General features: G+C 35.3%; 1 protein-coding gene across 2 annotated transcripts; it reads right to left on the minus strand.

Annotated features, from left to right (window-relative positions):
• Positions 1 to 2,628: 2,628 nt before the first annotated feature.
• Positions 2,629 to 17,449, minus strand: LOC113283298 (translation factor GUF1 homolog, chloroplastic-like). Of its 2 annotated transcripts, XM_026532505.1 has the most exons (22): positions 17,039 to 17,448; positions 16,315 to 16,491; positions 15,517 to 15,603; positions 14,977 to 15,033; positions 14,666 to 14,731; positions 13,907 to 13,969; positions 13,534 to 13,578; positions 13,252 to 13,352; positions 12,110 to 12,206; positions 11,937 to 12,008; positions 10,334 to 10,488; positions 10,192 to 10,249; positions 9,051 to 9,131; positions 7,873 to 7,959; positions 7,484 to 7,555; positions 7,244 to 7,378; positions 7,039 to 7,112; positions 6,141 to 6,228; positions 5,228 to 5,305; positions 4,319 to 4,394; positions 4,121 to 4,161; positions 2,629 to 3,061 (listed from the first exon to the last, which is right to left on the minus strand). In XM_026532505.1, exons 1-22 carry the CDS (start codon positions 17,294 to 17,296, stop codon positions 2,966 to 2,968), a joined length of 2,064 nt encoding a protein of 687 aa, XP_026388290.1. In that variant the 5' UTR covers positions 17,297 to 17,448; the 3' UTR covers positions 2,629 to 2,965. The 2 variants fall into 2 exon arrangements, with proteins under 2 accessions (XP_026388290.1, XP_026388291.1); XM_026532506.1 differs by lacking the exons at positions 2,629 to 3,061; positions 4,121 to 4,161; positions 4,319 to 4,394; positions 6,141 to 6,228 and having other exon boundaries at positions 5,233 to 5,305; positions 17,039 to 17,449.
• Between the last annotated feature and the right edge of the window lie 278 nt (positions 17,450 to 17,727).

Here is a 17,727-nt window from a genome sequence, read left to right on the forward strand (position 1 = left end):
CGTCAATTAGGGGAATCAAGTGCGCAGGTTCTTGCGAGAATCAAGAGATGTAAAAGCATAGCTACAACAAAATAGCTTGGATGGTTTATTTTTTATCAACAATATTTTAGACTGAAGTCTTATAATACATTGTATCTTTAAAGTTTAAACTGTATGAGGTCCCGTTTTTTTTTTGCTTTGTTGCTTTCCTTGTTACAAAAAGCATTGGTGTGTGCTTTGCTTTACTTTATATTTTCGTATTGTATATTGATTTTATCTTTATATTAAAAATTACAAACAAGTTGTACGTTAATCAACCCTTGTGATTCAAGAATATTTTTACTGAGATTATCCAAGGAGTCTTTTGTTTGCTTTAATCCTGACTAAAGTTCACGCAAGGAATTGACTATAATTTATGCAACGAAAATTTTGATGGTATACTTGGTGCGTTCCCCTCTTTAATGTGTAATGCTAGCAATTAATGTAAATGTCAACACAATATTTGTAGTTATAATGAAGCCAAGGGTACACCACATTTATTTATGAATGTTGTTGGATAACTTCGATGACATTATGTAGTTGTTTGACTTTCAATTTTCTTCTGTATTTGTACTTTGGGGTCTTTGGACAGTGCATACTAGGGTTGTCGTGCATAATATCAACAAAAAGGGAGAACTTGTCTAGACTTAAAAGTTCGTCAAGGTATTCAGAATTTGGCAATAAGCATATATGAGAATTATAAACACATGGGATGATCCGCTGAGCAATGAACATAGACGAGAATTTTGAAAAATCCATATGAATTGTTTATTTTTTTATTTTAATTATCAAAAAATAAAAGAGCACATTCATAATATCTTAATTTGTTAATAATACAATATTTATATGTTGAATAGTTACATCAATGTCAAGGCTCGTGGTCAGGTCATCCCCCTCCCACCCCAGCTCACCCCCACCCCAAGGCAACAATCATCTAGTTATATTTCAAATCCTTGTAAGATTTTGGATATCAAAGATTTATCATGTAAAAGATAGTATGATCGGTCTTCGCAAAGTCCGGGTGAAGTCTTCAAAGTCGTAACCTAGTTATGTTTCATGAAGAAACCTAGGTCTTTAAAGGACGTCTCTATCAAAGCTGGTATACATCGTGTAGGGATTGAGATTCCACGTTGCAGAGAATCCTCTATTTATAATGATGAAACATGCAAGATTGCTGAAGGTTCAAGAAAATTTTCTTGTGATCAAAGCAAGTTCGTGCACTAGTTTCCATGTTTAAGAATTACTGGACCCCAAGCAAACTAAAGTTCTCAATATAGATTGATTCCGAAGAATGGGAACCATGTAATCATGTGAGAAGTTTTCCTTATAATACAAAAAAAAATGTGCACTTGTGTATTTGTCGATTAAGACCGTGCATAAAATTTAGCTCATGAATAACCAAGTATGGTCCGCGAACCATCAAGCAACGTTGGAGTTCAGTAACACCCAAAAACAGACCAGTTCGCGAACTAAGAAAGTGATTCGCGAATTCAATACGTTTGAAATGTCCAAGAGCATACTCAAAAGCGCATAGTTCGTGAACACGCAAATTTCAAAGTATAGAGGAACGCCTTGAAATCGCATAGTTCACAAACTGTGCACCTTGGAGTTCAGTAACATCAATAAATTGCAAAGTTTGCAATTTATTGGCTCAGTTTGTGGAAAAAAAAATACAATTTGACGTTTTTATGCTTATAGTTCACAGAATCCCAGACATAGATTTTTTTAGTGGTAAAAATTATTCTCAACGTCAAAAATGATGGGACCTATGAACATACAACGCTTGAGTTCATGTTTCAAGATTTGTTAATTACAAGCTTGAATTCAAAACATCTTCTTTATGATTCATCATACACTAAAGCCATCTGACATTGTCAGAGAAGATAGAATTGTAGAAATAATGAGTAAATAAGATAGTCAATCTCCACATATCTTTGCTGATGACGTTCTCGCATATGTCTTCGTTGTTCTTCAGTCCTCAATCTTCAAAGGTATTATTTGGTAATACTCAACTACCATGGTCTAATACTAGTTTGAGATTGACTTTAGTAGGCTATAAATCAAGATACAGTATTGGTTATTAAACATGACAAGCTTGACATACCAATACTTGTAGTTCAACCAAGCGATGCTGACAGGGATCTTGATTTAAAAGAGTTGATTCTTGATGTTTTGGTCTTCTCCAGTCCGATGATTTTTGTTGTAATGTACTTTTTCAATTAGTTGTAACATCCAACATATAGTGTGATTTTCTGCAAGAATTCCTCAACTACAACGATCGTGTCAATGGCACGACCACTAAAAATAACCACGGTTCTAGTGGCGAAAACATGGGCCATGCTTATGACGATCATAACAGCAACGAACCACAATAGACAAAAATTTGCTTAGAGTCAAATTCACAATTACCCATTCATTTCACCACAATCCGGATGGAGACACCAACGTACTTGCGAGATATGATCAACAAAATCAAAGCCCTACTGTGATATATTCTGCATCATAAACCACCACATTTACAAAGAGGCCAACAAGGCAACAGATACACTAGCAAATCAGGCGTCAGGCAGAAGTCAACAAAAATCTCCCAGTGGCATAGTAATATTCATCAAATTTTTATGAATTTACTGGAAGAGGGATATCCAAATTATTTTGAAATCCTAATGTTATAAAGTGTACAAAAGTATATGACTAAATAAGATTGAAAGCACTACGCTGTACATACAAAACAAACGGCATTCAATTACAACTAGATAGTAGGACAGTCGACCACTATATAAGAGAACTAAAAAATCTAAGTTGCAAGAAAACATAAAATTTTGGGCACTAACAATGTGATGCTCTAGGCAATAGCCTAGCTGGCCTGGTCCATAAGACGGCTCTGGCTCCCCGCTTGGCTAAGAAGGGGAAGCATGTTATATACTAAGGTAAAACGTATACAAAGTATTCACAACACCTCCTTCTCAAGTTTCAAAACAGCCATAAAGGCTTCTTGGGGTACATCAACTTTACCAACTGCCTTCATTCTTTTCTTTCCTTCAGCCTGTGTACAAGGATAAACAGATAAGAAGCATTACAACAGAACAGAATAATCAATTATGAACCAATGGACATTATACATTTTCGTAGCTATGTTCATGTCATTCATAGAAAGGTGAGCATACTTTATCCACTACAGCCCATATTGCCCTCTAAAACAAATAAAGGATGCAGATGATTATTCTTAAATCTTATCTCTAGGCATCTACGTTATACTACAACAAAGTCTTCTTTGGGAGATCCTACCACAACAAACATGGCTACAGGAGAAATTTTCACGAGGAAGAGTTCATAAGTTCGATACAATGCTTTGTGATAATTTCAAAATAACAAACCCATAAACATAGTTTAAGATAAGTCCAAGATTTCTAATAAAAACTACTTTACCCATAAACATAGTTTAAGAGTTCATAAGATCATTCTTGCATAGCAGGACAAGTTTTTTAGAGATGTTCTTTTATTGATAGCTTGACAGTTGACACTTAAAAGTACAAGATTTCTAATAAAAACTACTTTACCCCTCAAAATGCGAGAATGAACTTCGATATATGAAGAGTTTCGATTATGTATAAGTATCTATAAAGTTTGTAGTAGTTTTGCTTAGTTGTAAGGTTTGCTGTATATAATTAACTGTTGATCCTACACTGCTACGTGGTATTAAATAACAAGTAGTTATCATGCCTTCAGCATACCACCAAGGATAAAATCATCAATAGTTTGCATGCACGTTACGTAAACATCTGAGTTGGATAGTTATATGCAATCACAGGTTTATGAAAGCTGTTTGAAGGAGTTATCATCAGCATATAACCAAACCCTACTACTCCAATTCCTTCCTAGCTAGATTATGGATCTTTAAAAGAATAACTAAAGTTGAACAAATGGCTGTCAATTTTCAAACACTCATTTCATTTGTGCACTCAGAATAACCTAAATCAAATAGGATAAGATAGAAAGATGTTCTCTAATTAACACTTCCAGCATTCTATACTTAAACTAGCATATGCATCAACGGAGTTGTAAGATCAAACTATGAGAAATGGTTGAATGGGTTACAACTTACCTGTTTCTTCAGCAACTTCTTCTTCCTTGTAATGTCACCACCTACAATAAAAAGAGGAATAAAGTGTGTTATAGTCGAAAAGTTTTGTCAGTTCCCAGAAAAATGAAACACTTCTCCTTGAGATGAATATCAACATTAAGGAACACCAGAAATTGGTCTGGTGAACAAGTAACATCCGTTACAAATGACTCATCTTACCATAACACTTGGCTGTAACATCTTTCCGTATGGCTGATAAGGTTTCACTTGCAATCACCTTGACACCTATGCATGCCTGTCATGGGTAACAAAATCATGCACACGAGTTTACATGATTAGTAAGAGCAACAGAACACCTATATCGTGAACTCCATTAGAGTAATAGCATGCTTAAGCCAATCATCAGCTCCATGCTAGTCATACAATCACAATATAACCTGATGTTTTTTGCTATTATATGGTGCACACACATACCATTAAGCTAATCTTATTGGCAAAGTATGACCTTATTTCATGCTGTATAATTGGAGTATCGGGTTTTATTGAATAAGCAAGCAAATCTTATTGGAGAAGTATGACCTGATTGAATAAGCAAGGACCATCTGAGCCGATTTTAATACATCAAAATAGGCTCAGTGAGGATGATTAGGTTCCACATCTAAATAATATGAGAGTTTAAGAGAAAGAACCAAAAGCTGGTGAGAAGAGGAGAACTGTAAGAAGCCTTGAAGAGCAGAAAAGAATGATTATAGTACCTCCCTCTTTCCTTTATGACTGATGTCAGAGCAACACAAAATTCTGTCTTTTTGGTCTTAATGAGGTTGCAATTCTGATCCAAAATGATATGATGTCATCTTGGATGCGCATTGAATCATGAATCATGGTGATGTGGCCAGTGGTCAATAAGACGATATGCGAAACAGAGTTTTAAATTAAAAGGATTCAAATGATGTTCAGAAATCTAATTGGCCAAGTGTTGGTTAGATTAAGACTCTTGTTGTTGTGTATATCTGCCCATGATACCTGGTTACCAAGTTAGTTAGGATGTAAAGTCTTCTTCACTATCATGCTAAGGGTTTCTCCAGAACAGTATGCAGTCTAAGCATGAATTTGAAGAACGGAACTCACTTGGATGGGTACTTTAAACATCTGGCGTGGTATAAGCTCCTTAAGCTTTTGTGTCAACGCCCTCCCTATGGAATAAGCCTGTAAAACATTGCATTTCATGGTAATGTCAAACAACAGTTTTACTGGCATTGTAAGGTACAACCTCAGATAATTTCTTTAGCACCGAGACAGATTTTTTTTAAGTAACCTGAATAATGTAGCAACAGTTATCAGACTACACTGTTTGGTTAAATGATTATGTTATCATGCTATCTTAAATAGAGAACCAGGGAATATAATAAATCAGTTGGAAGGAAGACGAATATGAATGTAAACAAGCTATGATGGTCAACTTTAGACCCAAGAATCACTGACATCCAAGAATGCCCTTATGTTAATTCAGCATTTACTTACTTGGCTCTATCTTTATTGCTATAATTGGTAATAATTGACACCGTCTGCTATAATTGGTAATAATTGACACCGTCTATTGAGAAACCAATCCTTTATTTCCATAATCTTATGCAAGTACAACTGTGTAATCAGGAATTCATAACAGTTGTACATTCCACTGGTCATTCTCGCTTTCTTCTGTAGCACCGTGAACACTACTTAGGTTAACGTAACTGGACCAATGGGCTTTTTGTCTGTGAAAATGATTGCTTCAGTTTACATCAGTAAGCTTGATGCCGATTGGTTGGAGTAAAAAACACAATTCATCCATGAAACTTTTTCAGAATACGGTTATGATGGAATTAACTTTGATCCTTTCAATCACATACTAGTCAGTGCAGATCAACTCTTATAATCCACAGCAAATCTAGAAAGAGGTGCTCCTAACACAACAGAGGACATTAAGCAGCCCTATTGCACACCACTACAACGTATTAAATGTACTACTTCTGGTACTCTAATTATCTACTTTTATATTCACCTTATCCTTGTGGACGATGGTTGCCAAAGGTTCCACTTTCTCACCATTGATCTGGACATCAAGTTTTATCAGATCACTTTCTCGATACCTATAAATCAAGCATTTGGAGAAAAACAACAGATGCACTTGAGCAAGTGGGGTTCCCAGGAAAATGAAAACATCTCCATAAAAATCATAAAAATAAAAAATAAAAATAAAAAAAATCAAAACAGTTACTAAGTAGTCATCTTTGAAACAGAACAAATATCTTGGCGATACTGGGGGCACGCAATACAGTTATTCACCCACAACGAAGACATCGCAGTAAAAGGTAATTCATCAATTCCTAGATATGATCCAGCACGGTTTGCATGCTTTCCTGTATATATGCATGCATGTTTTGCCAAATGAAACAAACATCACGTCATCATAACTATGAGACTTTTGTATTCACCAAAAGGTAAGAATCGGTTAAATTTCTGATAGCCTGATAAACTCAAGTTCATTTGGGGATGGGTAGGCTGGAGATGAAGTAAGGCTTGGCCGAGAAAGAAAGAGATGTGTAGTGTCTGATAAGAAGACACTCACCGTAACACCAGATGCCGCAATTGAAATAATATTAAGAATATCCAACTAAAATTCAAGAGATGTTCAAATATCAGATGCAAAAATCTTATTGTCTCGATAGAGCGAGCAAGTAATGACACGCTGTGGATATGCCCCTTGGACATCATTAACAAGAATAGTAAAATAGCTGGATGTTATGACCACATGCAATTAGACAATGTTACTCATGGTTCCACAAATATGAGTGAATTCTTAAAATTGAAATCACTTTCAATTATCCCAGAAGACACCGCATATTTATTTAGTTTCTGCGAGGCTTATGATTTTATAATTAATCTTGAGTAATTGTTACCCGATGAAAGAGTACTCCATGCTAGCGTATCCCTTGCTTCTGGACTTGAGCTGATCAAAGAAATCTCCGACCATCTGTAAAATGAATACAAAAAAATTCCAATCTCCGGAGTCAGCAATAAACAAAATCTAAACTACTGTTTTTCGGTGAAAGAACTTCATACTATTCACCTTTTCTAGTTATTTATAAAAGCCCAGATGTTTACCTCTGCTAAGGGTAATTCATAGACGAGGGACGCTCTGTTCTCGGTTATATATTTCATTTCTTTAAACTCACCTCTTCGGTCTTGCGTAAGTTCCATTAGAGAACCAATATAATCTTTTGGAGTAAGCATTTCAATCTACAAAATGTTTCCAAAATCAGTAATAGCTTTTACAGATAGCCATTTCAAGAAGTATATCTTGAATGGAAAACAAAATAAAGTGATCTTAACCAGAACTAAGACCTTCACAATTGGTTCCTCGATAGACTTTCGCTTTCCAGGTTCAGGAAGCACCGACGGATTTGAGCAATCAACCTAATCAAATACAAATGATAATACATGAAAGGCAGCTTTTCCCAAATAGAATAGAAAATTGCATCACTCTCTAAGAACCAAGATCAAGATGCCCTTAAGAAGAAATCCACAAGGAAGACAGTATTGAGATACGACCACAGGAGGAGGATAAAAACCTTCCAAAACTAGTCACAAAGCATGAAAACGGCTAAAAAAGAACAGACGTAGAAAATTTAGCTGTCAACTCTCATAGAGAAATAAAAAATGATGATGCATGGAACATGTGACAAATGATTATTCAAAATAATTAATTACCAAATGCAGGACTGAGAACTTACGATATCACCATTGACACATTTCACTCGGTATACGACACTTGGTGCAGTAGTTATCAAGTTCAAGTTGTACTCCCTCTCAAGCCTTTCCTGAAATATAGAAGTTTATTACACGTAACATGTGGTTGGAACACACAATAAAAAATTAAAAAGTGATAACAAAATGACATACAGTTCCAATATCTTGAAACAAAAATTTATTTTATTTGGGACTTCTACAATAACAAAGAAATAAGATTCCTCAACTTAAAAAAGGAGATTAATGTATAACATGTGATTCGGAAAAAAAAATGCCATTAAATGCAAATCATATATTTATGTAAGACTTTCTAAACTAGTTTTCTTACAACCTTAAAAGAAAAAGAAAAAGAAAATTATTCCCCTGATACAGAATGGAAATTTGTAATCAAGTAACTCAAACTTTGGCTAGTTGTATAAGATCCAAAACAATCATTACCCATCCAAAACTTAGACGGCTAACAAACTATAAATTATGCTAACTCGACTTTCGCTTCCTATGATTTGAAACTGTACTGTTTGTAGATATTAGAGGTAAAACTAATTCGTTAGAGTAAACTAAAGTTGCGGTCACCGAGATTTTAGAATATGAAAATCAAATTTATATTGTAAGAAAATGATGTTTACCTCTATGAAATAAGTAATTCACAACTTCGCCAGTAATATGGTTTACCCTAAAATTAGAAGGTTGGTCAAGCTAAGGTAGAAACTCCGATAACTGGTAGATTTGGCATATCAAGACAAGTTTTGCCACCTCTGCTTATCCTTTCTCATCTTCCTTCAGCATAACGTTTCTCTTTTTGTTCACTTATGGTCTATTATTGATTTGCTTTGTCTTTCTAGATTTGTTAAAGGCGTGAAACTAAATAAGCTAAGTAAACTGTAAGTATCCAAATAAAACACAATCATGCAATGTATTTGGTCAATCATGACAAATTAATACACTAGATATCATCTCATATCCCAATAAAAGGCTTAAAACAGTGACTGTTGACAAATGTGTCCAGCAAAATAGTTGTCAGACGGCCCCAAATAAATAAATACCGATAAACTCTAAAATAACACTATTACTCACTATGCACGTGCTACCATTCCCGCCATCAGTAACTTGATCAAGCAATAACGATAGTAAAGCACTCATAAATCACAAGAACTGTACAAACCTGAACAATTTCCATATGAAGAAGGCCTAAAAACCCGCATCTGAATCCAAATCCCATTGCGCTAGAACTCTCAGGCTCAAACTAGAAAGGTAATGATATATATCAGAGACATGCAACAAACGTGGAGTACCAATTAACAAACCGAATTCAACAAAGAGTACAGGAAACATCAGAAGAGATATAGCCTATATAGTAACATCATCTGTGTCAGTGTATACGTAGTTCCCAAAGATAGTGAAGTAAATAGAGTGTTACACAAAGGGCCGCCAAGCCATTTGTCCCCAATGTAAACACCAAGGAAGCTAGAGATGGGTATTGAGTTTTATCCCAAAAGCTTTAAGGCCTCGAATCTAAGTAATAACTGAGTGCAACCCTGTCATCCATGATTGTGACCCACCCCCAACCCACCTAGAGTTCAACATTTTTGAGTGAACACCGAAAAGGCCTCTTGGCCATTAGAGAGGGGAGTTGACAAATATGGATCTTTACTGTGAGGCTATTTCATTAACCCAACTCATGATCTTTTGAAGGAGTCTCATTTGAAGGTCAGGTCCCTGCATTTGAACCTCCTATAAGATATGAAACCACCCATGACTTTAACATCAACTGTTACACCACTCCGCAGAACACATAGATATGTCTTAATTATGCAGCAGGATTTGGATCGAGAGTGGTTATATTCCAAATATAAATGTTCTGCCAGTGAGACAGTACTGATGGTTTTCTATACTGTCCTAGATTTTGTCAGTCGTGGGTGAACCTAAATAATTGTAATATCTAACTCTCTTCCTCGTCAACAAAATTGAAGAAGAGTTACTTGCCTTAAATGAGGATTTTGCCACAAAATTAAGGTTTATGTTGGTGAATGTGAAGTAACTATTTTCTTAGTTGATACATTTCCTTTCCTACGTTTTCCTCTCTTAAAGTGAGGACAACAGTACAGTAAATACCAGGTTTTTCCAGTATTTCATGTTATAAATAATGCTTCTTATGAAGTGGTTGAATAATGATATCTCTATAAGACAACTTCATTATATACGGGCTAGAAATGAAGAGACCCACAAATTCCCAAATCAACTAAAAGTACTACAAATTAACTTCATGTATCCATACCAAATTTAACCTTCCAAATTGGACTCACCCTTAAGGCTGCATCATTTAGTTGCAGCTTATCTAATGCATCTCGCAACTCAGGAAACCTACAAAGAAAATGCAGTAAGTCAACACTTCGGACCAATTAGACTATAATTAAAAATCTCAAGTAGTTATAATAAGATTAATACTGGTCGGCGTCAACTGGAAACAATCCACAAAAGACCATCGGTGTAGCTTTCTCATATCCAGGCAAGGATTTTTCAGCTTTTCTAACATAGTTTGTGACAGTGTCACCCACTCTTGCATCAGCCACCGATCTTATAGATGCTGAAAGGTAACCCACCTGAAAGAGTTACACGACACAAAAGAAAACATGAGATTGGATGATGGTTGATAAATTACTAGTCAAGATATCAATTAACTTTGGAGTGCTAACGCATATTCTCAGAGAATATCTACTTCTTTAGTGAGCTTGGATTCCTTGGAATAAGAGGACTGATTATTCATGCCATACTACTTTCAATAACTATCATATCTAACCTCAGAAAACTATTACACCAACAGTTTCAGTAAACCTTTCAACCAAATTGGCTAAAGATAAACTGGCCAGCGTAAAGATAAACCAAATTGGCTAAGTTTAGCTATAATGATCTTTGTATCACGTCAATCAACAGAAAACATTTGAAAGAACCAGCGTAAAGATAAACCAATTTGGCTAAGTTTAGCTATAATGATCTTTGTATCACGTCAATCAACAGAAAACATTTCAAAGAACCACTTAAACCCCAAATTACCTGTCTTTAGATTAATCTATGTTGCAATCTTTCTAAGACTTGACGGATGGCTGAGATCTTTATAGTCTAAAGCCCTATGAGAATTCCACAATCCACATAGATCTTCTTGCTCTCACATTTGTTTGAAGTTTGAACTGAAGTTTGGTTGGTGGAAAGGTTGAATTAAAGGAGGAAAGGTGGTATCAAGAGACTAATGAATGTTTCTCATCAATTAAAAATCAGCATAGATGGTGAAGATGTGTTTTAGTCGATCTAATAAAAAATAATCATGGGATTTCTAGATTGACATTTGATCATGGGCTTTCTTGGTCTCATTTATCTTTTTACCATCCAACTATCCAAGGATTTGGTGACCCAGCTTATTTGGTAAAAGATGACAAATCTGTACACCCTGTGCCTAAGGCACAGCAATATAACAGTGTTTTCTGCCATGTGACTTGCGGTGTGATACATTCAAACCCATGATCCGTGGAAAAATAGTTTTTTGGATGGTTACTAATTCTCAAAAAACAAAAACAAAAATTACTCAGCAAGAAAGTAATGAGAATTAATAAAGGATATGAAGGTTATTAATTTTGCAAAAGATTAAGCTAGGCCTAGATAATTTAAATTTTGGTTTTGGTTGGAATACCATTGTCTTTTTCCAATATCTTTTCCCAACGGTTATCATCTGGAAACCCTAAAAAATACTTCACTTGAATTGTAGGCAAGTTATGTTAAATCATGCTCAAGATACAGTCGATCCATCCCTGGATATGTTTACGAAAAATCCTGAGTTATACCTTCGGATACTACATTATGCTCAAGATCATGCTCAAGAAAACGACTGATATGTTGCTAGTTTATCGAAATAAAGGTATAACCCTACTTGCATAATGTAGATTTAACCTCAGAGTTAGAGAGTAGCGAAGTCTTTTTTTTAGTCAAGCCATAGAAGATCAAGATGAGTATACACATAAGAAATGAACTATAAACCAGTAGAATAAAAGCTTTTTACCTCACCAGCATACAGTTCATCAACTTGCAATTGATTGGGTGATAAAACCCCTATTTCATCAGCATAATAGTCCTGTAGTTGAAGAGTTTGATTACTAACAGACAAACATATATAGTACAAACAGAATTTACAGAAAGTTTGTGACATAGTGGGAGCGTATAAAAGTAACTTGCCTTCCCACTGGCCATAAAATATATCCTGTCACCTCTCTTTATTCTCCCATCAATCACACGAAAATAAGCAATGACACCTCTGTATGGGTCATAGTAACTGCAAAAGGAGTAGCGGGTGAATCTATAGCAGAACGGCAAAGAGATATACACAGGCCATAACAGAAATGGACATAAAATCTATATATGCTCCAAAAGATAAGCATGATTGATACAGGGGGATACCAAACCTAGCGTGAGGATACCAATCCACATAAAGCAAAACAATCCTGACCACTGGATCTCTGGATTAGTATCCCCTATATAAATCGTGGATAAGAAGAACTAATACCTAGCTAAATTAAGAACTAAATGGGGTTACTTGCCATCATGTATCTCATAGTTGGTTACTCCAACAAAGCCAAGTAATACAATTTCTGTTAAAGTCCGGATCAAATTCTGTTAAATCTCCAGAAGCTTCTATAAGCTTTTAATCAACAGAAAACCATAAGTCTATTTTAGAAACAAAGGATTTGTCGCAAGTTCCAAAATCAGCCAAGTTAATAGATGCAAGGAACCCAAAAATTTTGATTAACTAGAGTTGGATCCTTTTGTCACGTCCAACTTTCACCAGGGCCTAAGTTATTAATTATAACGCCTCATATAATTGGGTGCAACAGTAACTGAAGTTTAGGTATGTGAATTTTACACTCTAGTTGCATGTTACTTACACATGTTAGAAATTTCAGTCATATGGTGCTATATATGTACAGTACATGTAAATTTATAAGCCACCTAATCACAGGGGTTAATAACAGTCATATGGGTGCTATATATGTACAATGCATGTAAATTTACAAGCCACCTAACTACAAGAGTTAATAACCCCCTGGAGTAAGAAAAAATGGCACCCCCATTACAGAGATGTTTTATCAAGTGACCCCTAGCAGTTATAGAGATGCTTTATAAATTGACCCCTGGCAATAAATGTCAGAAGGATCCAAAGTTGTAAAAAAAAATTCACAAAAGAAACAACCACCCCAACTTGAAAATTACAGCCAAATATTAGTGCGCATATATTCGGCCAAATTTAAAAAAACAGTCAAAAATATTCCGACTTTAACAACTATCTGGGGCAAAAAAGAAAACATGGGAAAGGAAAATACCTGTCAAAAATAAGAGCCCTTAGAGGATTTTCAGCAGTATCCTGAGGGGGAGGGATTTTTTCCACAATGGAATTCAGAATCTCAGTTATACCTATTCCTTCCTACGAAAGGAACAAACAACAAAAAGAAATAATGAGAAGGTGAGAAGACTTCAAGATTTTCTTTGCTAAGAGTTAAAGAGAATCGAGAGATGCTTGGAGTGAAGTATTTTACTATGACTTGTGAGATAAAACATAAAACATTAGGCGGTCGTTTAACATGCTAAATTCATTCCACACCAACCTTAGCTGAGCAGCGAATAGCATTACTACAATCCAACCCGATAATCTACAAGCAAAGAAGCCAAATAAATTTAGAAAATTTTAGAAATTCAAGATTTTCATTACTTTTATTTGTAGGATCACTAAACCAAAAATTATAGAGTAAAGGACGGAGGAATAATGCGAGAACTTCATCGATATATATATAACAGATTTTGGGCCAACAAAGCAAATTCAAAAAAAGGAGTTGGAAAAAACAATTGAGAGGAGGAGTTGTTGCCAAAATGCCAGAATCCTGTTTGAAATCTGAAATCTCTAAAATAGAAGCTTCAACTATATGCACATGTGTCTTTAATCAACACAAAAAAGACCAAAGGTGAGTTGACATGAAATACCTCTTCAACCTCTCGTGCGATACGATCTGGATCAGCACCAGGAAGATCTATTTTGTTCAAAACCTGTCAAGATAACAGATAAATTAATCAAATAAACCTAGATTTCAACTACGTGCCCACTTCATGGTTCAAAAATGTTTCTTCTCGATTTTTGTGCGAGTTAGCTAATACTTACACAGGTGAAGATTGTCATGCACTGTCACATATTAACTAAATGACAATCGAGAAAGTTTGAATTAAACATTATAGGTAACCCTTGGGACACAATGAAGCCATATTCGTTGTATCGTAGAATGTGAAAACCGAATCACAACTTGAACACTCTGAGTAAGGTGGCAGACACATAGCTCTAGCTACTTACAATTTGCTCACTTGACTTTTTCCTAATGCTTAAATTGATCTTGTAATCCGAATCCACAGTAAACATTTTTATACGATTCTCAAAGTGACCGATTACAACTGCTCGTGATATAATTTTGGATTCTTTTAAGTTTTCTCCACACAGGTGCCTGCTTACTAAGTTTGTGATCGTCAACATCTCTAAAAGGAAATGAGGAGGTGATCCCAAAACTCATCTTCTGCATATCTTGGTCATCTGATAGGGGAAGAATCACTAAATCTGTCATGATATGTGTGTAACATAGAGCTAGGCCCTCATGTGGTTGTAAGGGTAATGCCTAGTTGAGGGGTGTGCACAGGATACCAGCAGTACCTTTAACAAAATAAACTTCAAACAATTTACAAAGAATGTAAGCTTACAGGGATAATTTCAAGGTTGTTTTCTAAAGCCAGATAAACATTTGCCAGTGTCTGTGCTTGCACTCCCTGCATCAATATGTATATACAATATTAAGTATTAACTAATAAACTTATATTTGGCACTTAAGAAAGAATGTTTACCCAGAGGCAGTATTGGTGCTAGAATCAAAACCTGGAAGACATTATATGTCGCAGCAGGATTTGATTTCAATCATCAATAAGATTATAAATTAAACCATGAGCCAGACTGCATTACTTCCAGTGGCTCTCCAAAAATTAAGTCTATTATGTATAAAGAAATGAAAATGCACCTGTGAAGCATCTACCACAAGAAGAGCACCTTCACAGGCAGCAAGAGAACGAGAAACCTGTTCCGACACAAAATTGTAAGTAGAAAGGAAAGGGATGATACAACTCAAATGAATCCTTTTAATGTGTTTGCTCAAAGCATTGATGATGTAAGATATATAAAGTTAGACTAAACAATTATTAGAAATATTTAGCAATTTTAGCCAATCAGTTATTAACATTACAAACTTATATCATAATCGGGGATTCGCCAAAAATAACTTGAGCTGTGGTGGTAGGAGCAAACGAAACTTATAAGCAAGTACTTGTAAAGGTAGAACCTACACAATTTCTTAAAGATAGAATAACCATATCTGTATTAGTCGTTAAGCAGCCGTCAGTTTGCAACATTTTCATATTTCCAGATTGTCTCCTTTACAGTTTTGTATAGGTATTATTAAATTAATATTTAATATTTATCAGTAGCCATGGTTATCAACGGTAACTTAGTTGGCATGTCGAAATCGTATTACAGGAAGAGAAAAAGTGTATCAGTATATTACCTCATATGAGAAATCGACATGCCCAGGAGTATCAATTAAATTTAGACAATACGCCTTGTCTTCAAAAAAGTAGCGCATTCGAGCTGCCTGAAAGAAAGATCAGGGTTACATATTTGACCCTTTATTCACGCAGCTTTTGGACTATTACTAGTTAGTAGTTATTACACTTGAATATAGGAACATAAATATAAACACATACAAAATCAACCACAACATTAAATGACCCAATCGATTATTAGGAATTATTAGGCAAGCATCGAGTTATTAAAAACTATAAAGGATGTGAAGAGGTAGTAATTCTTGAAAGTAAAGGCAAGTTTGCGCTCAAGTCTTCAGCAAAAACACTTTCCACTTTAACCTAGACTCAATTTATCTACGTTCTATTGTTTCAATTCTGCGTTCAATTCAATTATCTTTGTTCTATTTTCCTAAGTTTAGTGTTTCGCGTTTAAGCATTGCATCACATATGTAACAAATAACCATGTCTAAAACTTTTTAGACATTTGCTCGTGCTCTTAGATTCTGATCAGAAGTTCAAACTGATCTAAAATATTTTACAATGCCTCTAAAGCTACAGAACAAAAGGTAGTTCCATCAATTCTTCTACATCTGGAGCTACAGGTTATCGGAAGGAAGATGGTAATGAACTATTTAACCGGTAAGAAGGATGAGACACGGAAGTGGCCAGTGTATTGTGAAACTTTCTACTTTAATTTTTGAATGGTAACCAATAACCATAAACAATGTCCTGAGAAATGAAAACCCAGTAAACTCGACGCGAGTTCACCAAAAACATACCTGTAATTTGATGGTGATACCCCTCTCTCTCTCTAGATCCATGTTATCCAGAAATTGCTCCTTCATTTCCCTCTTCTGTACAGTACCAGTCGCCTGTAGCAATTTATCTGCTAAAGTGGACTTCCCATGGTCGATATGAGCAATAATACAGAAATTCCTGATATTTGATATAGGAACCTGTGTCATTCAAGAAGAGTTTTTATTCAGATTCGGGTTCAAGTTCCTGATATTCCAAGAAGTCAATTAATAAAAAGTAGCATTAAATTCACATGGCCAAACAACTGAGAGTCTGATAACTCTTACTAATAACAATGAAACAAAACAAATATCATATTCCTCTACCCATAAAAACTCGATAGGTCACAATTTCACTGCACTCAAGGTGCAAGGTGTATGGCAATGAGAATTGCTCAAAGACTTTGTGAGACATTTTCACATGACTCTGTAAGCTTGACTTGAAAGTGAGAAATGATAATGTTCAGGTAGAACCAAGTCTTAATCTAACCTTCCTCACCCCAACTCAACCTGCTGAGTGCTGACTAAACAAGCCAGAGATAGGTTTGCAAATTGCCTGACCATGAAATATCAAGATAAACAACCCCAGCGGATTCAGTTTACATTCATGTATACATACATAGTTCAGATTTTAATAAAAATGATACTCAAAAAATGTCTAATTGTAAAATGAAACAGCAATTGGTTAAGGAACAGAAGTAAAATAGACCTTAGAAAGACGGTCTTGTCCGACATCAATATCAGCATCAACTCCTCCTCCTCTTCTCGACTGTTGTGTTCCGGATGCTTTACAAACAATAACCCTAACTTTCCTCCTCCTTTTGCAGTTCTGGGCAGAGAATAAGTTGTTGTTTTTACAGAAACTTCCTCGATGGTTATGGAGAATTTGATGTTTTTTATAAGTGTTGTTGGGGTTTACAACAGAAGACAATGGATTTGTGAAATGAAGCAATCCTCCTGTTGCCATTCCCAAACTCCCAGTTTCAAAATTTTAAGAAAATTGAACTGAAATGAGCTACAAAAAACCGCTCTAATTATGCATGTTTAGGGATTTCTTTTCCGGTTCTTCTTGGTGCTTCTGCTTCTTGGGTTTTATGTTATCCTTTCGGTGTGTAGTGAGAGACTGAGAGGCGTACGTCTTATTGGAACCTAGTGGCCGGTGGGCGCCTGCCTAAAAAACACCCTCAAGTTAATAGCGAAATTAGACTGGGGATAGAATTTTAAAACGACCTCCGGATGTTCAATAGTTCATTAACGACTTAATAGTTTATTAACGACTTCTAGAAGCTCAATGGTTTATTTTTGATTTCTACTTATATTTCTGGTATTTAAACGCGCTACAAAAGTCAAGAGATATATATTTAAAATGTAAAATAGTGGTTTTGGAGGTGTTTTTTG

This window comes from Papaver somniferum, chromosome 5 (assembly GCF_003573695.1).
Source record: "Papaver somniferum cultivar HN1 chromosome 5, ASM357369v1, whole genome shotgun sequence".
NCBI classification, from domain to species: domain Eukaryota; kingdom Viridiplantae; phylum Streptophyta; class Magnoliopsida; order Ranunculales; family Papaveraceae; genus Papaver; species Papaver somniferum.

Excerpts from the sequence above, each read along its gene's own strand:
- LOC113283298 (XM_026532505.1), bottom strand. The coding sequence starts at position 17,296 with ATGGCAACAGGAGGATTGCTTCATTTCACAAATCCATTGTCTTCTGTT. Across the intron at positions 15,034-15,516 it reads ATGTCGATTTCTCATATGAG|GTTTCTCGTTCTCTTGCTGC; the intron begins GTAATATACTGA and ends GTGTCGGAACAG. Across the intron at positions 4,162-4,318 it reads TGTTACAGCCAAGTGTTATG|GTGGTGACATTACAAGGAAG; the intron begins GTAAGATGAGTC and ends TTTTTATTGTAG.